The 18,012-nt window shown below is 33.3% G+C and overlaps 3 protein-coding genes across 3 annotated transcripts; 2 read left to right on the top strand and 1 right to left on the bottom strand.

Moving 5' to 3' along the window:
• Positions 1 to 3,980: 3,980 nt before the first annotated feature.
• On the top strand, positions 3,981 to 6,106 carry LOC9322026 (DNA-directed RNA polymerases II, IV and V subunit 3). Its single transcript, XM_002883848.2, has 3 exons — positions 3,981 to 4,795; positions 5,021 to 5,258; positions 5,701 to 6,106. The coding sequence occupies exons 1-3, from the start codon at positions 4,311 to 4,313 to the stop codon at positions 5,971 to 5,973; spliced, it is 996 nt and encodes a 331-aa protein (XP_002883894.2). The 5' UTR covers positions 3,981 to 4,310; the 3' UTR covers positions 5,974 to 6,106.
• Positions 6,107 to 7,957: 1,851 nt separating this feature from the next.
• Positions 7,958 to 10,034, top strand: LOC9319962 (DNA-directed RNA polymerases II, IV and V subunit 3). Its single transcript, XM_002883849.2, has 3 exons — positions 7,958 to 8,499; positions 8,752 to 8,989; positions 9,478 to 10,034. Exons 1-3 carry the CDS (start codon positions 8,051 to 8,053, stop codon positions 9,748 to 9,750), a joined length of 960 nt encoding a protein of 319 aa, XP_002883895.1. The 5' UTR covers positions 7,958 to 8,050; the 3' UTR covers positions 9,751 to 10,034.
• Positions 10,035 to 10,340: 306 nt separating this feature from the next.
• On the bottom strand, positions 10,341 to 14,708 carry LOC9319963 (jacalin-related lectin 16). Its single transcript, XM_002885914.2, has 5 exons — positions 12,487 to 14,708; positions 11,950 to 12,384; positions 11,418 to 11,846; positions 10,879 to 11,322; positions 10,341 to 10,804 (listed from the first exon to the last, which is right to left on the bottom strand). The coding sequence occupies exons 1-5, from the start codon at positions 12,736 to 12,738 to the stop codon at positions 10,553 to 10,555; spliced, it is 1,812 nt and encodes a 603-aa protein (XP_002885960.2). The 5' UTR covers positions 12,739 to 14,708; the 3' UTR covers positions 10,341 to 10,552.
• Positions 14,709 to 18,012: the final 3,304 nt, after the last annotated feature.

Consider the following 18,012-nt stretch of genomic DNA (forward strand, 5'->3'; position numbering starts at 1 on the left):
ATATACTCCGATACACCGGAGTTTAATAAACGGAAATGTTTTTAGATCCGATCCCGACCGCAGTTGGACCGGTAAAACTCTTGACCCTGTCACTAATCATGTTTGGCTCCAATGCTACAATCCTCTAATTTTAAATCTGATAAAATTTGAAAATCTCTAGTAAATCCGGTAATGGTAAAACCCGCGATCCGGTATTACTAGTTCAAAGAGTCATGCTTAAAAATGTTGATTAAAATTCTATTTTTTAAAATAATTAGGACTTAGACCATCCGCGATGTCACGGCAAAAAATATTTCAAAAATCTTTAAAAAGAAAATTATCAAACGAAAAATCACAATAAATTGAGACTACTTTTCAAAAAAAAAAAAATTAACAATAAATCAAGATAAACTTTACGAAAAATATAATAAAGAGATATAACTCTCAATCTCTCATAAACATTTATTAAGATTTATATTATTATTAGAAATATCATGGTGAAAAGATGCGATTACAAAAAATTTAAAAATTAAGTGAAAAGTTTTAATGAGTAGACGTAGCGTTTGTGATGAAAAAAAATAATAAAACATGGTGAAAAGATACAACTCTAAATAAACATATAAAACTTTAACTAATGTTCAAAAAATCTTTTATAAAGTGAAAATGTTACAACGGTTCATCAAATATACCAAAAATTGTAGTAATTCATCAACTAAGGGGGGTGTATCGAAGAAAGAATTTAGAGTGATTTGAGTTTTAATGAGTTTTGAGATGATTTTGGTGAATTTTAAAGTTTGTAACGGTTAATCAAATATAACAAATATTGTAACAGTTAATCAATTAAACTAAAGGTTACAACAATTACTCAAATAAGCCAAAATGTTCTTTTGTTCGTCAAATAAACCAAATATTACTATGTTGAATTAAACGGTAGCAAAAATATATTTAAGTATTTAAAACGTAGAAAAAATTATGAAAACTATACCCGAGAAACGCGACCATGGATATCAAATATACCAAAAGTTACAACGGTTCGTTAAATATATCAAATGTTGCAACGATACGTCAAATAAACTAAAGATTACAACGGTTCATAAAACAAAACTAAAAGTTGCAATGATTCGTCAAATAAATTAAATATTACAACGGTTCAATAAAACGGTTATAAATTATTTAAAATACATTTTTAGTAATGAGAAATAATAATTTATGAAATGTTTCACCAAGAGACGCGATTGTAGATAACTAAAGTTTATAACGATTTACAAAAGAAACGAAAAGTTTCAATTGTTCGTGAAATTAATTAAATGTTGCAATGGTTCAGCTAAACAGTTGCAATCGTTAAACCAAAAACTGCAATTGTTTGTGAAATAAACTAAATCTTACAATGATTTAACTAAACGGTTGTAGTTGTTTTATGAAGAGTTACGATGAAAAGACGCAATCGTAGAAGACATTTATTCGGATTGCAACTCTTTTAAAAACACAATCGTAAAATATATTTTTAGTTATTTTTTAAAAAAGGAAAAATTGTGATAAAAAAGACAACTGTTCAAAAAGACAACGCAAGTCTCATCCTCATCATCATGCCTCAGTCATCATCAAGCTGATCGCCCAGGCTGCGTGCTATCTCATTTGGCGAGAATGCAAGAATCTTCACCAACACCTCCTCTCCTTCTTCTGTGGCTCAAGCTGCGCTGGACTGTGCGATTCGTGATCACCTTCTCTCTTTCCCTGGTTCTCCTTCGTGCTCTTCTTCTCTTCTTGGTTTCTATTTTGGCTGTATTTCTTTCCCTTTCTAGTTGATGTCTCTTTAAATAAGCTGTTTCAGCATTGTACAGATAAAATCAGAAAATTGGTATAAAATTTAACTTTTTACCCAAAAAAAATAAACGGTTCAAAAGTGTAAAAAACATTTATTGGGATTGTTATTATTATTAGATTTATATTATAATTTGAATAAAATATGTTACTTGTGGTCCTTTCGATTAGGTTAAGATTTAACTATGCTGATTTAAATAAGGCGAATAATGATGAAATAGCCAAAAATATTTTGATGTCATACATCTTTATATTACTAAAAGAGAAGTAAATTTTGTAATCATTCACATAATTACTTAAATCACCATTAAACTTATCTGTAGAAAATGTTTAATTGCAATTAGAAAGAATAATTTTGGAATTTGAAAATTTTGAATCCAAATCAATTTTGTTTTAATGAATCTATTTGGAAATATTAAATTTTTTCTCTCCACTAATTTTGACAACAAAATTATTTCTTTAATTAATTCAAAGATATTCGAAGATTTTATTAAAAATTAACCTCTCATCTTTGTTTGATCATATAGTAAATAAAATCTTTATTTGTGATTCAAATTCTTAAAAACGAACATAATTTACTCAATCAATGAAGGAAAAAAGTGTGAAATAAACCAAAAAAAATATATAATCAAAAACGATAAATAACTGGAAAACGTGATTAACGGAAAAACCGTAAACGGCTTTGTTTTCTCACATCATACTATGTTTTTCAGTTTTTAAGCTTTAAAGTCTGTTATTATATGAAGTGATTATCACATATCAATGAATTTCACATTTAAAACAAAAAAACGAGAAATAAACACTTAGGAAAAATGGTAAAAAATCGCATTGGATCATAAAGAATAAAGTGTTATGAATAATATGATTGTTATATCGATGTCCATTAGTAGATTCTAAAAGGTTCTAGATTACTTGGTATCTAACCTAAACCCTAGTATATATCTTGTATCTAGTGGAATATATCAATATCAAGGAGAACAATTCTTTAATCCTCTTTGTTCATAACACATTATCAGCACAAAACCATAGATGCGCTTAAGGTTAAAGAAATTGTCTATAAATCTTCATCGTCTTTGTTTACGTTTTTTATCCCCCCATCACCTACAATCGAGACAGGTCTGGCTTACTCATCGGTGAGACCCGGTGTGGTAACAAAAAAAATGCTATTTTGTATAAAAACAATCGGATAAAGGAAAGTAAAGTACATTGGCTGAATGAATAATGCCATTCTATCTTAATGATCTTAAGCAAAATCATCAATCAAAATTTCTACATCTAATTCTTCCAAAAAATCAATCTCTCTTGCGACATGGATGTCCTTAAATATGACTTCAATAGCTTGAGTTTAGAGAAACTCCTTTCTGCAATAGCAACCGTAATTGGAACCGTTAGTAAAATTATATACGCAATCATAGTATATGGGAAACTATAAGATTGTACAAGATACTTAATTTAATACATCACTTGCTCTCATATTTTCATTTGGCAAAAGCTCCTTAAGAAATTTTAGCTCAAGAAAAAGTTCATCTCCATCAATGTCTAGTAAATCACCACTTTTCAAACTATTTTCTAAATAACTACAATGAGACTTTAAATTCACATCATCACACATTTTCAATCTAGTAGAATCAAACAAAAATAACAAATATATGTTCATTCGATTGATATTGCTCAAACCTCTTATCATAGAATGATCTATAATATATATAAAAATTGAATCCTAAACATTTCTTCTATGGATAATAATGGTTTATTACCTATAAATTCATCGAATATTCTTTTCCTACGAATAACTCTTTTTTGAATAAATATAGGTTCAATACGAATTACATTAGCAATTTCCTTAGCTTTTGCCATGGCATCAACAAATCCATTTTCTCTATATTTTTTAAATAAGAAATTAATCCACTAATATCTCTTTCATTGCCACACATCAATTTGCATATTTTTTTATTGTATCTTCTTACTAACAATATTCACCACATGCAATATATCAAATCAAATAATAGTTGATAACAAAAATTCAAAACTACGAAGCTCATTCATTGCTAGAGATTTAGCTTCACTTTGAATCATTGGATCATTATCACTTTCAGCCACTTCAAGTAAAGCTTCTCTTATATCCACAATTTGAAATTTTATTGCTTTAATACTTCAACATAACTTTCCATCTTGTTGTTGATAATTGTTTAAGCGTTAAATTTTTTACATTCTTTCTCAAAATATCCCACCTCTTTATTGAACTAGCAAACAAAGAATATAAGCGTTGCACAACTCCATAAGAATCTTTTACCTTTATAGAATTATTTCCAATATCACATAAAACCAAATTAAGACTATGACAAACACATGGTGTATAAAATGCTCTAGGATTTATATACAAAAGTTTTTTTTTGTACATCTTGTTGGCTTCCTTTCATATTAGATCCATTATCATAACATTGACATCTCACGTTATGGATATCTAGATCTAGAGATTGTAATACTTCTTTTAACACTTCGAAAAGTTTATGCCCCGCTGTGGTAACCACCGAGCAGCTTTTGAAATGGACGGTACCACTTACCAAAGATTCCCAAAGATCAATATCCGTGAGCTTAAAGATGACTACGCCAAGTTTGAGCTTCGTGAAACCGACGTTTCAATGGCCAACGCTCTCCGTCGCGTAATGATCTCCGAAGTCCCCACCATCGCAATAGATCTCGTCAACATCGAGGTTAATTCCTCTGTTCTCAACGACGAGTTCATTGCTCAACGACTTGGTCTCATCCCTCTCACTAGCGAGCGTGCTATGAGCATGCGGTTCTGTCAAGATTGTGATGCTTGTGATGGAGAAGGACAATGCGAGTTTTGCTCTGTTGAGTTTCCGCTTAGTGCTAAGTGTGTTACTGACCAAACCCTAGATGTTACTAGTAGAGATCTCTACAGTGCTGATCCTACTGTTACTCCTGTTGATTTCACTATTGACTCGTCTGCTTCTGATTCAAGCGAGCAAAAGTATGTCCTTTTCATCATTGGAAATGTGGTCATTATTTGTTCTTTATAAATCGATTGGAAATTAGACAATGCTAAACAAATTTGACATCTTTTAGCAATTCGAGGATGAAAAATACTTCCTTTGCATTAGCCTTCTAGCTTGTTCTTGGTTGTTTGATCTTTTACTTTGGTAGTTGTGTGGCTTTTTTTCTGAAGTTTCTTTGACTGTTTTTGTTTTGGTTTCAGGGGAATTACCATTGTGAAACTGCGCAGGGGACAAGAGTTGAAGCTTAAGGCGATAGCGAGGAAAGGAATTGGGAAAGATCATGCAAAATGGTCTCCTGCAGCTACTGTTACGTTTATGTATGAGCCTGACATTATTATCAATGAAGACTTGATGGACACTTTGACAGACGAGGAGAAAATAGACTTGATTGAGAGCAGTCCAACCAAAGTTTTTGGCATTGATCCAGTCACCAGACAGGTTAATTTCGATGTTCTGTAAGAAGAACATCTATACAAGTTTATAGCTTTGAGACTTCAATATGATTGTACTATATATATGTGATGTGGATGTATGAATTTTTATTAGGTGGTTATGATATGGATCATGGTATCACTAGAACCATAAGGCCTTTACGTGAGCCCAAAGTCTCTTATTAAGTTTTGAGTATTATTTTTGGTGTTTTTTCCTTTTTAGTTTAGGTTTATGATTGGTTGTTCTCTTATGATCAATAAGAAACTAACCTCCAACAATTAACCTAATTCTCTAAGAGAGAGTTGGGTTAAAGGGAAGCTTTTGCTTAAATCATTCTTGAAATTTAAGGTTCATATCAGGTTAGTGGGTTTAGCTCATTTCTGTGCGTTTCTTTTGCAGTGCATTGTTTGAATCATCACAATTGTAATAATGATACTTTGCTTCTTAGGTTGTGGTGGTTGATCCTGAAGCATACACTTACGATGAAGAAGTGATCAAGAAAGCAGAAGCCATGGGAAAACCAGGACTCATTGAGATCTATCCGAAACATGATAGTTTTGTATTCACTGTTGAGTCCACAGGTGCACTGAAGGCTTCCCAGCTGGTACTAAATGCCATAGACATCCTGAAGCAGAAGCTTGATGCAATCTGTCTCTCAGATGACACTGTAGAAGCTGATGATCAGTTTGGTGAACTCAGTGCCCATATGCGTGGAGGATGAACTCGTGGCTAATTCGATAACAACATGTGAAGATCAGAGTAATATATTAATTGTAGGGGCACTGTCTTATTCGATAACAACATGTGAAGATCTTATTATAATTGTAGGGGCACTGTCTTATTTGGTAACAACATGTGAAGATCTTGTTATAATTTGGGTTAGTGTTAGTCGTAACGGGAAAAAGCACGAAAAAGGGAATGTGTTTGAATAGGTTACCATGAAGGGCCTGTTCGTTTGTTAATGACAGCGACAGCGACTCCGACGAGGGCAAAAATATAACAGAGATAAAAAATTAGTCGCCGGCAACGTCAATAGTGAAGATGTTGAGTCGCTGTTATTTTTAGCGACACCTGTATATGCCTTATACGTCGCTGTTATTAGCATCAAGCGACTCCTCTCCACACAACTCTCTACAGACTCCACGTAATCGTGTGTTAAGCAACTGTTCTTTTGGTCGCAGCGTTTGGAAAAAGGACAGAGCCTAAGTGATGGAAAGATGTGGTGAGGTAACAAGTACTAAAATTGAAGCAGTATGGGACTTGAGTAATATGGGTAAGTTAAGATATTATTTAAGATTCAAAATTTCTTGTGGAGAGCATTAGCAAACTGCAAAGAAGAGACTTACCATGATGCATGTGCCGAGATGTGCTGCACAAAAGAAAACAAATAATCATGTGATGCTCCAATGTCCATTTGCTCAACTGGTTGTGACACTTTTTGGCCTTTATAATTTATATGATCCCTCTGATCCGTTTATGTTAACTAGCAAATTCCAAAAAAAAAAAAACCCAAACTATTTAATATTTGTCAGAAATAAAACTAAACTTTTTTTTGTTATCGGAAAAAAAACTCAAACTATTTTATAGTTGATAAAACAAACACGAATTATTAATTCTTTCAAATTCTCACCGTCTCCGTTATGGCCGTCAACGGCATCGTTGATGCCATTACAATATTTGTTTCTTGTCTCCTCATTTCCTTCCCCATTTGAGCATACTGAAAATGTTTTGTAAGTGTTATTAAATTATTTATGATCTCTTTATCACCTTTTAATAACTTTTATAAATCTAGATTTTGTAAATTTTTGGGTGATCAAAGAGCAGGCCCGGCCTGCCCATAAAACAGCCAAAGCATATGCTTTAGGCCTCCAAATATAATAACCAAAATTTTTGGGGCCACATGTTCAACATGTTTGGTTTTGGTGAGTTGGTTATTTACTTTATTATTGAGTCACATGAGCATGTCCAGTCTTTCATTTTACATTTTTTTCTGTTTCTGTTGATAAAAAAAATATACTTTTTAGTTTAGTTCTTTTTCTTTTAATCAACAAAATTTCCAAATATTTTGATATTCTTAGCTTCTTCAAACAAAACAGAATTTCAGAAATTCAATGACTTTTTCTAATCTTATATATATATATATATATATATATATATATATATTAGTATTTTAATGATAATTGTTCTAATATTAGTTTTTATATAAAAAAATCACATTATTTAAGTAATGCTTGAGGCCACCAAAATCTAAGGACCAATCTTATCAAAGAGGTCACTTTGAAGTTTTGATTCTTCTTCCAACCACACAGAGTAGTCCTGCGATTAAAATCAGAAGATTTTTCGGCCCGATCAACCGATAATTATGGGTTTCAGTTAAGGTTATGTTATTAGACACAATTAGATCAGAAGGGTTTCAATTGATGTTTAGTATTTTTGTTCGGTTCGGTTCTGTGATTCCGATCGGATAAGTAAACATTTTAACCTAAGTATATAAGCTTAAATGTTTAGACACTAACCTCGCTCTCACCCGATAAAACTCTTTGTCACAACATCATATCTGAATTGGTGTTGGTTCATATAATCATGAAAATCCATTGTAGAATGTAGACAGACATTTTGAACCATTCCCAAAAATTGTTAAGAGAGGCCTGAAAAAGCCCATAAAATAATAAAAAGGCCCATATAGACACTTTCTCCTAATTTTTATCTTCTTCTCCGGCGAAGAAATTGAAAAGTCATTATCCCTAAAACCCTAATAAAGCTCAACACTCGTCAGAAACCACCGAGCAGCTTCTGCAATGGACGGTGCCACTTACCAAAGATTCCCAAAGATCACGATCCGTGAGCTTAAAGATGACTACGCAAAGTTCGAGCTTCGTGAAACCGACGTATCCATGGCCAACGCTCTCCGTCGCGTTATGATCTCCGAAGTCCCAACAGTCGCAATAGATCTCGTCGAAATCGAAGTTAATTCCTCTGTTCTCAACGACGAGTTCATTGCTCATCGATTAGGTCTCATTCCTCTCACTAGCGAGCGTGCTATGAGCATGCGGTTCTCTCGAGATTGTGATGCTTGTGATGGAGATGGACAGTGCGAGTTTTGCTCTGTTGAGTTTCGGCTTAGTGCTAAGTGTGTTACTGACCAAACCCTAGATGTTACTAGTAGGGATTTGTACAGTGCTGATCCTACTGTTACTCCGGTTGATTTCACTATTGACTCGTCTGCTTCTGATTCAAGCGAGCAAAAGTATGTTACTTTTCATCATTGGTTCTAGTTTATCTGTTGATTAAAGATTGTGAAGTTGATTCTTTTGTCTTTATGAATCTGCTAAACTTCAGAGATTAGACAATGCTAAACAAAAGTTGTCATTTCTAAGCCGGTTTTGATGGCCCTTTGCAGGACTCTTCTTGCTCTTGGTTGTTTGATCTTTTGGTTTGGTAGTTGTGTGGGTTTTGCTTGCTTAGTCTTTGTTAATGACTGTTTTTGTTTTGGTTTCAGGGGAATTATCATTGTGAAACTGCGTCGGGGACAAGAGTTGAAGCTTAGGGCGATAGCGAGGAAAGGGATTGGGAAAGATCATGCAAAATGGTCTCCTGCAGCTACTGTTACGTTTATGTATGAGCCTGACATTATTATCAATGAAGATATGATGGACACTTTGTCAGACGAGGAAAAAATCGACTTGATTGAGAGCAGTCCTACCAAAGTGTTTGGCATTGACCCAGTCACCAGACAGGTTAGTTTATAACTTTCAGACTTCGATATGATTGTACTAGTTTATATATGATATGGGTGTATGAGTTTTCTTTAGGTGGTTAGTGCGTTTAGCTCATTTCTTTCCTTCTCTTTCTGTTAGATAGCACTACTTAGCTCTTTTGGAGAACTACTTCAGTCATTCGAATGAATCAAATAACTGCTAGACTTTTGGTACCAAACTGAAACATCTTTCTATGTCTAATCACTGCAAATTATATGAATCACCATTCGAATGGATGGGTAAGGGGATAGAGAAAGGGGAGGATATTTTTTATTTCATGTTAGTGGTTCAGTGTCCACTATGACTCGCCACAACACAACTGAAACTGCGAGAGAACATTGTTTATGATTATAACAGTTACAGTAATTTATTGTTGGAATTTGGTATGCCATTTCTGTTGCAGTCTATTGTTTGAATCATCAAAATTGTAAGGTACAAATTGTAATTATGATACTTTGTTTCTTTAGGTTGTGGTGGTTGATCCTGAAGCATACACTTATGATGAAGAAGTGATCAAGAAAGCTGAAGCAATGGGGAAACCGGGGCTCATTGAGATCCATCCGAAAGATGATAGTTTTATATTCACTGTTGAATCCACAGGTGCAGTGAAGGCTTCCCAGCTGGTGCTAAATGCGATAGATATCCTGAAGCAGAAGCTTGATGCAGTCCGTCTCTCAGATGACACTGTAGAAGCCGATGATCAGTTTGGTGAACTCGGTGCCCATATGCGTGGAGGATGAACTCATGGTTAATTCAAGCTCTTTGTTTTACCCGTTTGTTTCGGGTTTAAGTTTCTTCAAGACCAGACTAGTATATTAACCGTAGCCGCACTGGCTTGTTAGAATGAAGCAACATTCTTCTGTTTGTTCCGGAGCTATGATCCTTCTGTTCCTGAATCTTGTTAAGTTAGGTTATTGTTAGTCGATAATCCGAAAAAAGCACTGAAAATGGAAACTGTTTGAAACTGAAGAGAAAACAAAAATCTAGTTATCAACTATGAGAATATAGGATTAAATTCAATACATTGAATAGCTATGTTTGGGGCTTTACTTCCTTTGTTTTGGCTAGGTTTTCTGGACATCATGTTAACCCGTAGATATGACATTGGACATAATCTGATGTGCATGCAGAAGAGTTATTTGGTTTACCCACCATACTCAAATCTGATTCCCTAAAAAAAAAGATATGGCATTGGAGATAATCTGATGTGCATGCAGCTTGGTAGGGATAACACTTGAGGCTGGGAAATTTAAAAGAACTTAAAGAAATTTTTAACGGTCATATACTCATATTAACTTACATGAGGCTGGGAAATTTAAAAGAACTTAAAGAAATTTTTAACGGTCATATACTCATATTAACTTACATGAGGCTGGGAAAGACACGCCAATAAAACATACGAAATAATACGCGACAGAGTATACAAGATAGGAGATAATTAAAAAATATGATCATACTTGGTCCAGAATGTTTTGCCTCAAGTTCAGACACACACACATATATATATATATATATATATATATGAAAATATATGAAAAAAGATCAGTCAGTAATAGGTAGGACATGGACACCAATTTGATGAAGCATGTTACTTACTTTTCCATGGAACCCAACGATCTTATGACATTCCTTCTGGAGTATGAAGCTTGAGGTTGTCTCGAGTCCAAAAATTTTAGAGGTTCGCATATTGGTCTTGAAACTAAGCATGCGTATAACTTCATATTCACTTCCGTCTAAAACATCACAACTACCCTCAACTGATATCAGGTATTCTTTCGGATACTCCAACTCAAACTGCAAAACCAAGAAAACCACCAATAAATATGTTTATTAAGAGCATAGGTGTATAAGAAAACTGAAGTAATCACCTCATCAACTCCAAGTAATGTCTTGTTCCCATGATCATCTCCGATCACTGTCTGGCTGTCTTTGTCGTACAGAAACTTGACAAATGCAACACCCATCTCGTTGTGTCCCATGTATATGTTTCTAATACTATCAAAACTTCCATCGTCCCAAGAGTCTCCTCTATCACTACCTTTTGCTTCTAGTTTCTCCACACCAACCGGAGGAGGCAGCGGATAAAAATATGCTCCAAGAGCCAAAATACAACCAGTAGACCGTCCATGGAACCCAACCACAGCGCAACCTTTCTTCTCAAGTACGAATTTAGTTTTAGTCATACTTCCAAATGGTGGAGAAGTTCTCCCTCTAGATGTTTTGAAAGTCAAGGACGCAATCCACGTATAACCATCGGTTTCCAGAGTCCCTTCCACGGATGTGATAAATTCATTTGGAAAGTCGACCGCAAACTGCAATTAGGAAAGGCTTTCAATAACATACTCGACAAAAAATGCAAATTATATATAAACTTCGGTGAATATTTTGAGGTGTAGGAAATTATGACCTCTTCTTCTTTTCCAGCCATCGACCCATGCTCACGCTTTTCCACTTTGCCATTGTTTTCATAATGGAATGTGACGCAATTTACATAAGAGTTTTTAGAATGAACGGACACCTTTCTTACGCCCTCAAAAGCACCATCATCCCAAATTTTTCCTAGAGTAGTACCACCTTTGAGTTCTAATTTAGTAAAAGGAAAAGTTGTGAAATATGCTCCCAGAGCGTTTAGATTCTTCTCAGCAAATCCATGAAACCCAATTATCTTCTTTCCACTAGCTGCTAGTGTAAACTTCTTACCATTGTCGTATCCCATCAATTCTGAAGTCTTGTTGTTAGTTCTGAATTGAAGCCCTTGAATGACCCCATGTTTGTCGTTGTCATAGTAACCCTCAACAGATACCAAATATTCCTTGTTGAAATGGTCGATCTCAAACTGCATAAACAGTTGATAAAACAAAGACTACGTTAATAGTTAACAATAAATATATGCTCGTGGCATCAAATCTAACGATTAGTATTTTCCTAGTTATACATACCGGTTGCGTGAAACCTCTACCTGTGGCACCATGAGCTTGCCCATATATATGTTTGCCATCCGTAATATAATCAAACTTGACGTATTGTATACCTTCAGGACCACCTCGTACATGGATTTTTGTAACACCTTCATGATCGGATCCATCGTTCCACTCCTTGCCTCCTTTTATCCCTTTCACTTCCAATCTAGTTGGAGAAATCCTAGTGAAATATGCTCCAAGAGATTTGAGCTTTGATGAACTTGATCCATGAAACCCAATGATCTTCTTTCCATCCACAGCTAGTGAAAACTTAGTACCATTTTCTTCGTATCCTATTAGTTCAGAAATCCTTAAGTTGGTTTTGAATTGAATTCCTTGAATCACACCCGAGTTGGGTTCGTAGTAACCCTCAACGGATTCAAGTTGTTCGTCTTTTAGTTTGTTAATCTCAAACTGCAAAACTTGCAAGGTTGAAACAAAAATCAGATCACAAAGTCATTTTATCCACACTAACAAGAAATAAAGGGAGTTTAGTTACTATTCAAAGTGTCATACCGTTTGTGAGAGACCTGGACTCGTCCAACCATGAAATGATCCATATTTTATTTGTCCACTCTTGATATAGTCGAATCGGATGTATTGTATGCCATTAATGTCACCTCTCACAGATATCTTTGTTACATCATCATGGTCCGATCCATCATCCCACTCATAATTGCGATCGTTAGTCCCTTGCGCTTCCAACCGTTGGGTCATCTTGAACAGATTTGAATCTTGAGCTATGGATGGGTAGTCAATAATTTGCATGAATACACACTTCTATTTTCGTTAATTTAGGTTTGATTTTTTTTTTTTAAAAGAATGCCCTTTCAAGCTGTAACAACATAACCATTTATTTGTTGTGTGCATGCATGATTAGGGGTTGGCTGATTTTTCAGCCCTTAACTATTTACAAACACAAGGATTCCCCCTATACTTTTTTGCTCTTAAAAAACCACCAACAACTAACATTTTTCTCAATAAACCATCACATACTTTTGGATTCATCTTGAAAAATACGCCTCCAATTGAACCGGCCATTAAACCGGGTTTAACCACAAATCCGCGTTTACTGTACCACGATTAGGATTACCTGTATGATTATCCATGATCCGAGAGTGAAAACGACGTCGTTTTCACTTGTCTCTCTATGTCTCAAAACGAAACCAAAACGACGTCGATCTTGTACATAAAATCGATTTGGGGTTTAGGGTTCATCTTCATCAATATTTGGTACTAAATTTCTGAAATTGCAGAGACGATGAGCACAACGAGCTACTACTCATCCGCTTAAATTCCGGCGCATCGGTTTTCTCCTCCTGGTGTGGAGAGGATATCATCACATTCACATCAAAAACGAAGGAGAATCCATACCGGAGATTCTACCGATGCGCGATTGCAATGAAGGTACGTTTTTCTATTTGGTTAAATTGTTGATTTGAAAAGACGATGGAGTATTATTGATCGGAGGTTATGTGTATAGAGAAAAAATGAGGATCACTTGTTCAAATGGGTTGATGAAGCTCTCTTAGAAGAAATTAGGATGGTCGAGGAGAAGTGTAAGTTAGTTGCAGAGGATGTCAATGCTTTTAGGATGGAAGTGATGGGTACTATGAAGCTCCAAAACAAAAAATTTAAGAAGATGGAGGATGCGATGAGTAAGAAGATAGAGGGTGAACTTTAAGAAGATGGAGGATCCCCTTTCACCTTTTCTCTGAAGAACCCTAATTTTGAAATGGGTGAACAATGACGATTTGCGAGTTTGAGAAATTGAGAGAAGAGTGAAAACGACGCCGTTTTCACTCTCGGGTCATGGATAATCATACGGGTAATCCTAATCGCGGTACAATAAACGCGGATTTGTGGTTAAACCCGGTTTAATGACCGGTTCAATTGGAGGCGTATTTTTCAAGATGAATTCGAAAGTATGTGATGGTTTATTGAGAAAAAATGTTAGTTGTTGATAGTTTTTTAAGAGCAAAAAAATATAGGGGGAATCATTGAGTTTGCAAATAGTTAAGGACTGAAAAATCAGCCAACCCGCGTTATTAATAGGTAGTTTAGAAGTTTTAAGCTTAAAGTATTAAGCGTGTACAATAACATTTGGTTAAGTCATTAAAAAGATTTTGAAATTATCTCTTCTTCTCGACCCCTCTCTCATTATCTTCTTGTTACAAATCCCATTTGGTCTGAGATCAAAATGAAAATTATATATCTTTTTTTTTTCCTAACTTTTTCTTTGTTTCTGAGCTTGATTTCAGCGTGATCTCAGTTCAGTTTCATTTCTTCGAGTTTCTGTCCATTCGTCAATCTCATCAATTTTGTGGATGGCGACTCAATTTTCTTCGTCAATATATACAAAACTATACATTAACCAACCAGATCATCATTATGATGCGAACTTGGCACCGTTATAATGATGTGATAGATTCTTAACTTATGATTTCTGTTTCTAAGACTGAACTTGGTCAAAGTGTTTTGTATAGAAATTTTTAAGACTGAAAATGTAGTTTGGAAAATATTGTTGAAGACATTTCAGCAGAATGATGTTCTACGTCTATATCAAATCTTAAGCAACACTACATAAATTTAGGATCTATGGATGTTGATGCATTTTATTCGAAGTTAGTTACAATTTGGAAAAGCGTAAGAGCATCTCCATCAATGGTTTCTCAATGAGAAACTGTCTATTATAAAAATAAAAAAAAAATCTGAAAAGTAAGAAAGAGAAGGGATAGAGTTTCTCAAATGAAAAACTTTGAGAAAACCACTAAACCACATGTTTCAAATCTATTGGTTCAATTTTATGTTTGTAAGTAAAAAATAATGGGAGATTGACAAAAATAGCACTAAAATAAGTTTTTCTTTCAAAAATAGGACTACATTTGAAAAGTTCAACAAATAGCACTATAAACTTTAAATAAATATTAAATATGAATAATTAGTTGAATTAAAATAAATAAATAAATAAAATTGAAAAATTTCCCGCCAAAAAATTTCCGCAACGTAAATATATTTTCCCGCTAAATTTTTTTCAACATTTTCCCGCAAAAAAATTCCGTCTAAATTTTCCCACAAAAAAATCCACAAAATTCAGGAAGAATTTCACGAAATTCAGGAAGGATTCCTTGACTTTCATGAAAGGATTCCTAAAAGGATTACACGAAATTCAAGAATGATTCAACGAAATTCAGGAAGGATTCCACGTAATTCAGAAAGGCTTTCATGAATTCATGAATTTTAGGAACGTTTCCACGTAATACAGGAAGGGTTTCCCGATTCGTGAAATCCTTCCTAAATTACGTGAAATCTTTCCTAAATTTCGTGTTATCCTTCCTGAATTTCTTGGATTTTTTTTGACGATATTTTTTTTTCTGGGAACGGAAAATATTTTGGCGGAAAATTTTGACGAAATTTTTTTGGCGAGAAAATTTTGACGGGATTTTGTTTTGGTGGGAAAATATTAACGATGAATTTGTGATTTTTTGTATTTATTTATAATTATTTATTAATTTAAAAAATAAAAAATAAAGAGCTATTTTTGTCCAATAAACTTTTGAGTGCTATTCTTGTCCCAAAAACTTGATTTGAGGCTATTAGAGACAATTTCTCAAAAATAATTATATAACTGAAATTTATTAAAATATTAATATATTTTTTTGTTTAAAAACTCAAAGAATATATCATTATTGATTATTGGAGATGGTCTAAAGAGTGCTCATTATTTTTGCAGAACAAATGGATTCAAACAAAAAATAAAAAAATAATGATGATCTTATCTCTTGGATTTCTAACATACAGCCAATATAGTTTCTAAAAGCAGTAATGAAGTTACGTAAAGAAAGGGAAAAGTGATGAGCGTTTAGGGTTAGAGCATCAGCAGTGGCACAAGCAGATGGGTGTGAGTCTTGGGGTGTAGGTATTAAAAAAACGAAAAATTTGTCTCTCTCTTCACATCCAGGTGTAAGTTTACATTCGGGTGTAACACTTTTTCTCTCTATCTCTCTCTTTCTTTCTCTTTCTCTTTTCTCTTTTGCTTTAAATTATAATACTAAAAAAATACTTACACCCACACAAACACATTTGCTACTGCTGATGGTCTTAGAAAAATATTGTATTGGCTCATATATACATACAATCTTGATTGATTTTGCGGTGCTTAATAAGGACAGACCGCATGTACAAAAGACAGCCACCGTTGACGTACAACAGAGGTGGGTCCCTAACTCTCCGAAGACTAGTAAAAGATAGCGGTTTTGAAAACGTGAACAAGTGTATTGGGACAATAAAGTGGTGTATTATTTATCGTCATTGAAATTTCCGAATTCTCTCTGTTCTCTAGTGATGAGAATTTATGAATTGGAAGAATTGTTTATGGATTTTCATAATATTATATACATATAATTTCATTAAATAAATAGATAAAAATCTTTATAATAATAATAGCAAATATTTACGATATCTTATGATACATTCAAGATCTTCTAGATCTTTCTATACTCTTTCTCATTCTCTTTCTGTTACATATATCATTCATATTAAGGACCAAACAAGTTTTAAATTGAACGAATAAGACCATTTCCATAAACAAAGTAGACGAAGATCCAAGTTTCTTGGGTGTAAAGCATGCATTTTCAACTATTATATATCTATGCTCATATTACGATTAGAATAATTTACATAAAGCTATCAGTAATTTATGGGTGAGAGAGAGAGAGAAAGAGAGAGAGGAAGGGAGAAAGAGGTGACCTCTGATTCTCTGAATCTCTGATGTTGGTGGAGAGAAAGAGAGCTGATGAAGAGAGAGAGGCTACGGTGATCTACAATATACAAGTTTTGGCACTTTTACAAATGTATTAATGACTATTACTTCTGAAGTCCAAAATAGTATATAGCCGTTTTAAAAACAATTAAGTTTATTTTAAATATTAATTAAATAGGTCTTATCACTAAAAGATATGAAGTCTTCTCTCCGAATCTTGTTCTGTGATATCAGAGTCGGACCAATAAAATTTGGGCCCATTTAAATTAATAAAACAAAGTATTCTTGTCTTAAAAACAGAGTCCTACCAAAGGATCTAAAGTAAACCAATTCAAACAAAACTATTGTTTTCCAAACAAAGTACAATAATATTTTGAAAAAAGGAAAAAACAGCTTAAGGCCTTAAATGGTAACATAACAAAAATATTCAGCCGGATTCAGATAGATTCAGCAATTTCGTAGTCACTATTTACATAAAACTAAATTCAGCCAAATTCAATAGTTTTTTCAGCACCAACAGATACGTAGATACGTTTATATCTAGTAAAAATTTGGATAATAACGAGCACATAAGTCGAATTAAAATATTTTGGATATCAAAAATTACACATCAAATTTATATTTTTAAAATAAGTCAGATTATACACATACGATATATAAATAATTCAGATACATAATATATCACTACCACAATATACAAGAAACGAATTCATATTCGAATAACTATAGACATTTTTGGATAATTTTAATAATTTTTAGATAATGTAAAATTTCGCAAAAAAAAACATAAAATATACAATTAGATAATCTATATTATATTACCATGTTAATTTCTTAAAATAAATTATCAATATTACTTTACAAAGCTTTTCAATAATTATCTACATATTTCATAGTTTAAAAATTAAATATGGAAGAATAACTCAATTTTACTAACCAATATATTATTTATATTAGTATTTATTTTAGATAATTTAGTATTTATTAATTAGTATAACAGTTAATTAGATCATTAGATAATTTTATCTATTTTATTTTGATATTTTCTTAATTATTTTATTAATATTCATAATTATTTGACGATATTTTTCAGTTAAAGTCTTTATTATGTTGATAGATTCTACCAAAAATCACAAAAACATTCAGCTAGATTCAGCGGTTACCATTTGAAAATGTAAAAATTCAGCTAGATTCAGCTAAAAATCACTAAAAATTCAGCCAGATTCAGCAATTCAGCCAGATTCAGCTAGATTCTTCGGTTACCATTTAGACCCTAAATC

The sequence above is a fragment of the Arabidopsis lyrata genome, assembly GCF_000004255.2.
Source record: "Arabidopsis lyrata subsp. lyrata unplaced genomic scaffold ARALYscaffold_3, whole genome shotgun sequence".
Taxonomy (NCBI): domain Eukaryota; kingdom Viridiplantae; phylum Streptophyta; class Magnoliopsida; order Brassicales; family Brassicaceae; genus Arabidopsis; species Arabidopsis lyrata.

What these genes read in the sequence shown, in the direction of transcription:
- LOC9322026 (XM_002883848.2), top strand. Translation starts at nt 4,311, where the DNA reads ATGCCCCGCTGTGGTAACCACCGAGCAGCTTTTGAAATGGACGGTACC. An exon ending in TCTGATTCAAGCGAGCAAAA is followed by an intron (nt 4,796 to 5,020) that starts GTATGTCCTTTT and finishes TTTTGGTTTCAG; the next exon opens with GGGAATTACCATTGTGAAAC. An exon ending in TTGATCCAGTCACCAGACAG is followed by an intron (nt 5,259 to 5,700) that starts GTTAATTTCGAT and finishes TTTGCTTCTTAG; the next exon opens with GTTGTGGTGGTTGATCCTGA.
- LOC9319963 (XM_002885914.2), bottom strand. Translation starts at nt 12,738, where the DNA reads ATGCAAATTATTGACTACCCATCCATAGCTCAAGATTCAAATCTGTTC. An exon ending in GTAGAGGTTTCACGCAACCG is followed by an intron (nt 11,847 to 11,949) that starts GTATGTATAACT and finishes CTGTTTATGCAG; the next exon opens with TTTGAGATCGACCATTTCAA. An exon ending in TGGCTGGAAAAGAAGAAGAG is followed by an intron (nt 11,323 to 11,417) that starts GTCATAATTTCC and finishes TCCTAATTGCAG; the next exon opens with TTTGCGGTCGACTTTCCAAA.
- LOC9319962 (XM_002883849.2), top strand. Translation starts at nt 8,051, where the DNA reads ATGGACGGTGCCACTTACCAAAGATTCCCAAAGATCACGATCCGTGAG. An exon ending in TCTGATTCAAGCGAGCAAAA is followed by an intron (nt 8,500 to 8,751) that starts GTATGTTACTTT and finishes TTTTGGTTTCAG; the next exon opens with GGGAATTATCATTGTGAAAC. An exon ending in TTGACCCAGTCACCAGACAG is followed by an intron (nt 8,990 to 9,477) that starts GTTAGTTTATAA and finishes TTGTTTCTTTAG; the next exon opens with GTTGTGGTGGTTGATCCTGA.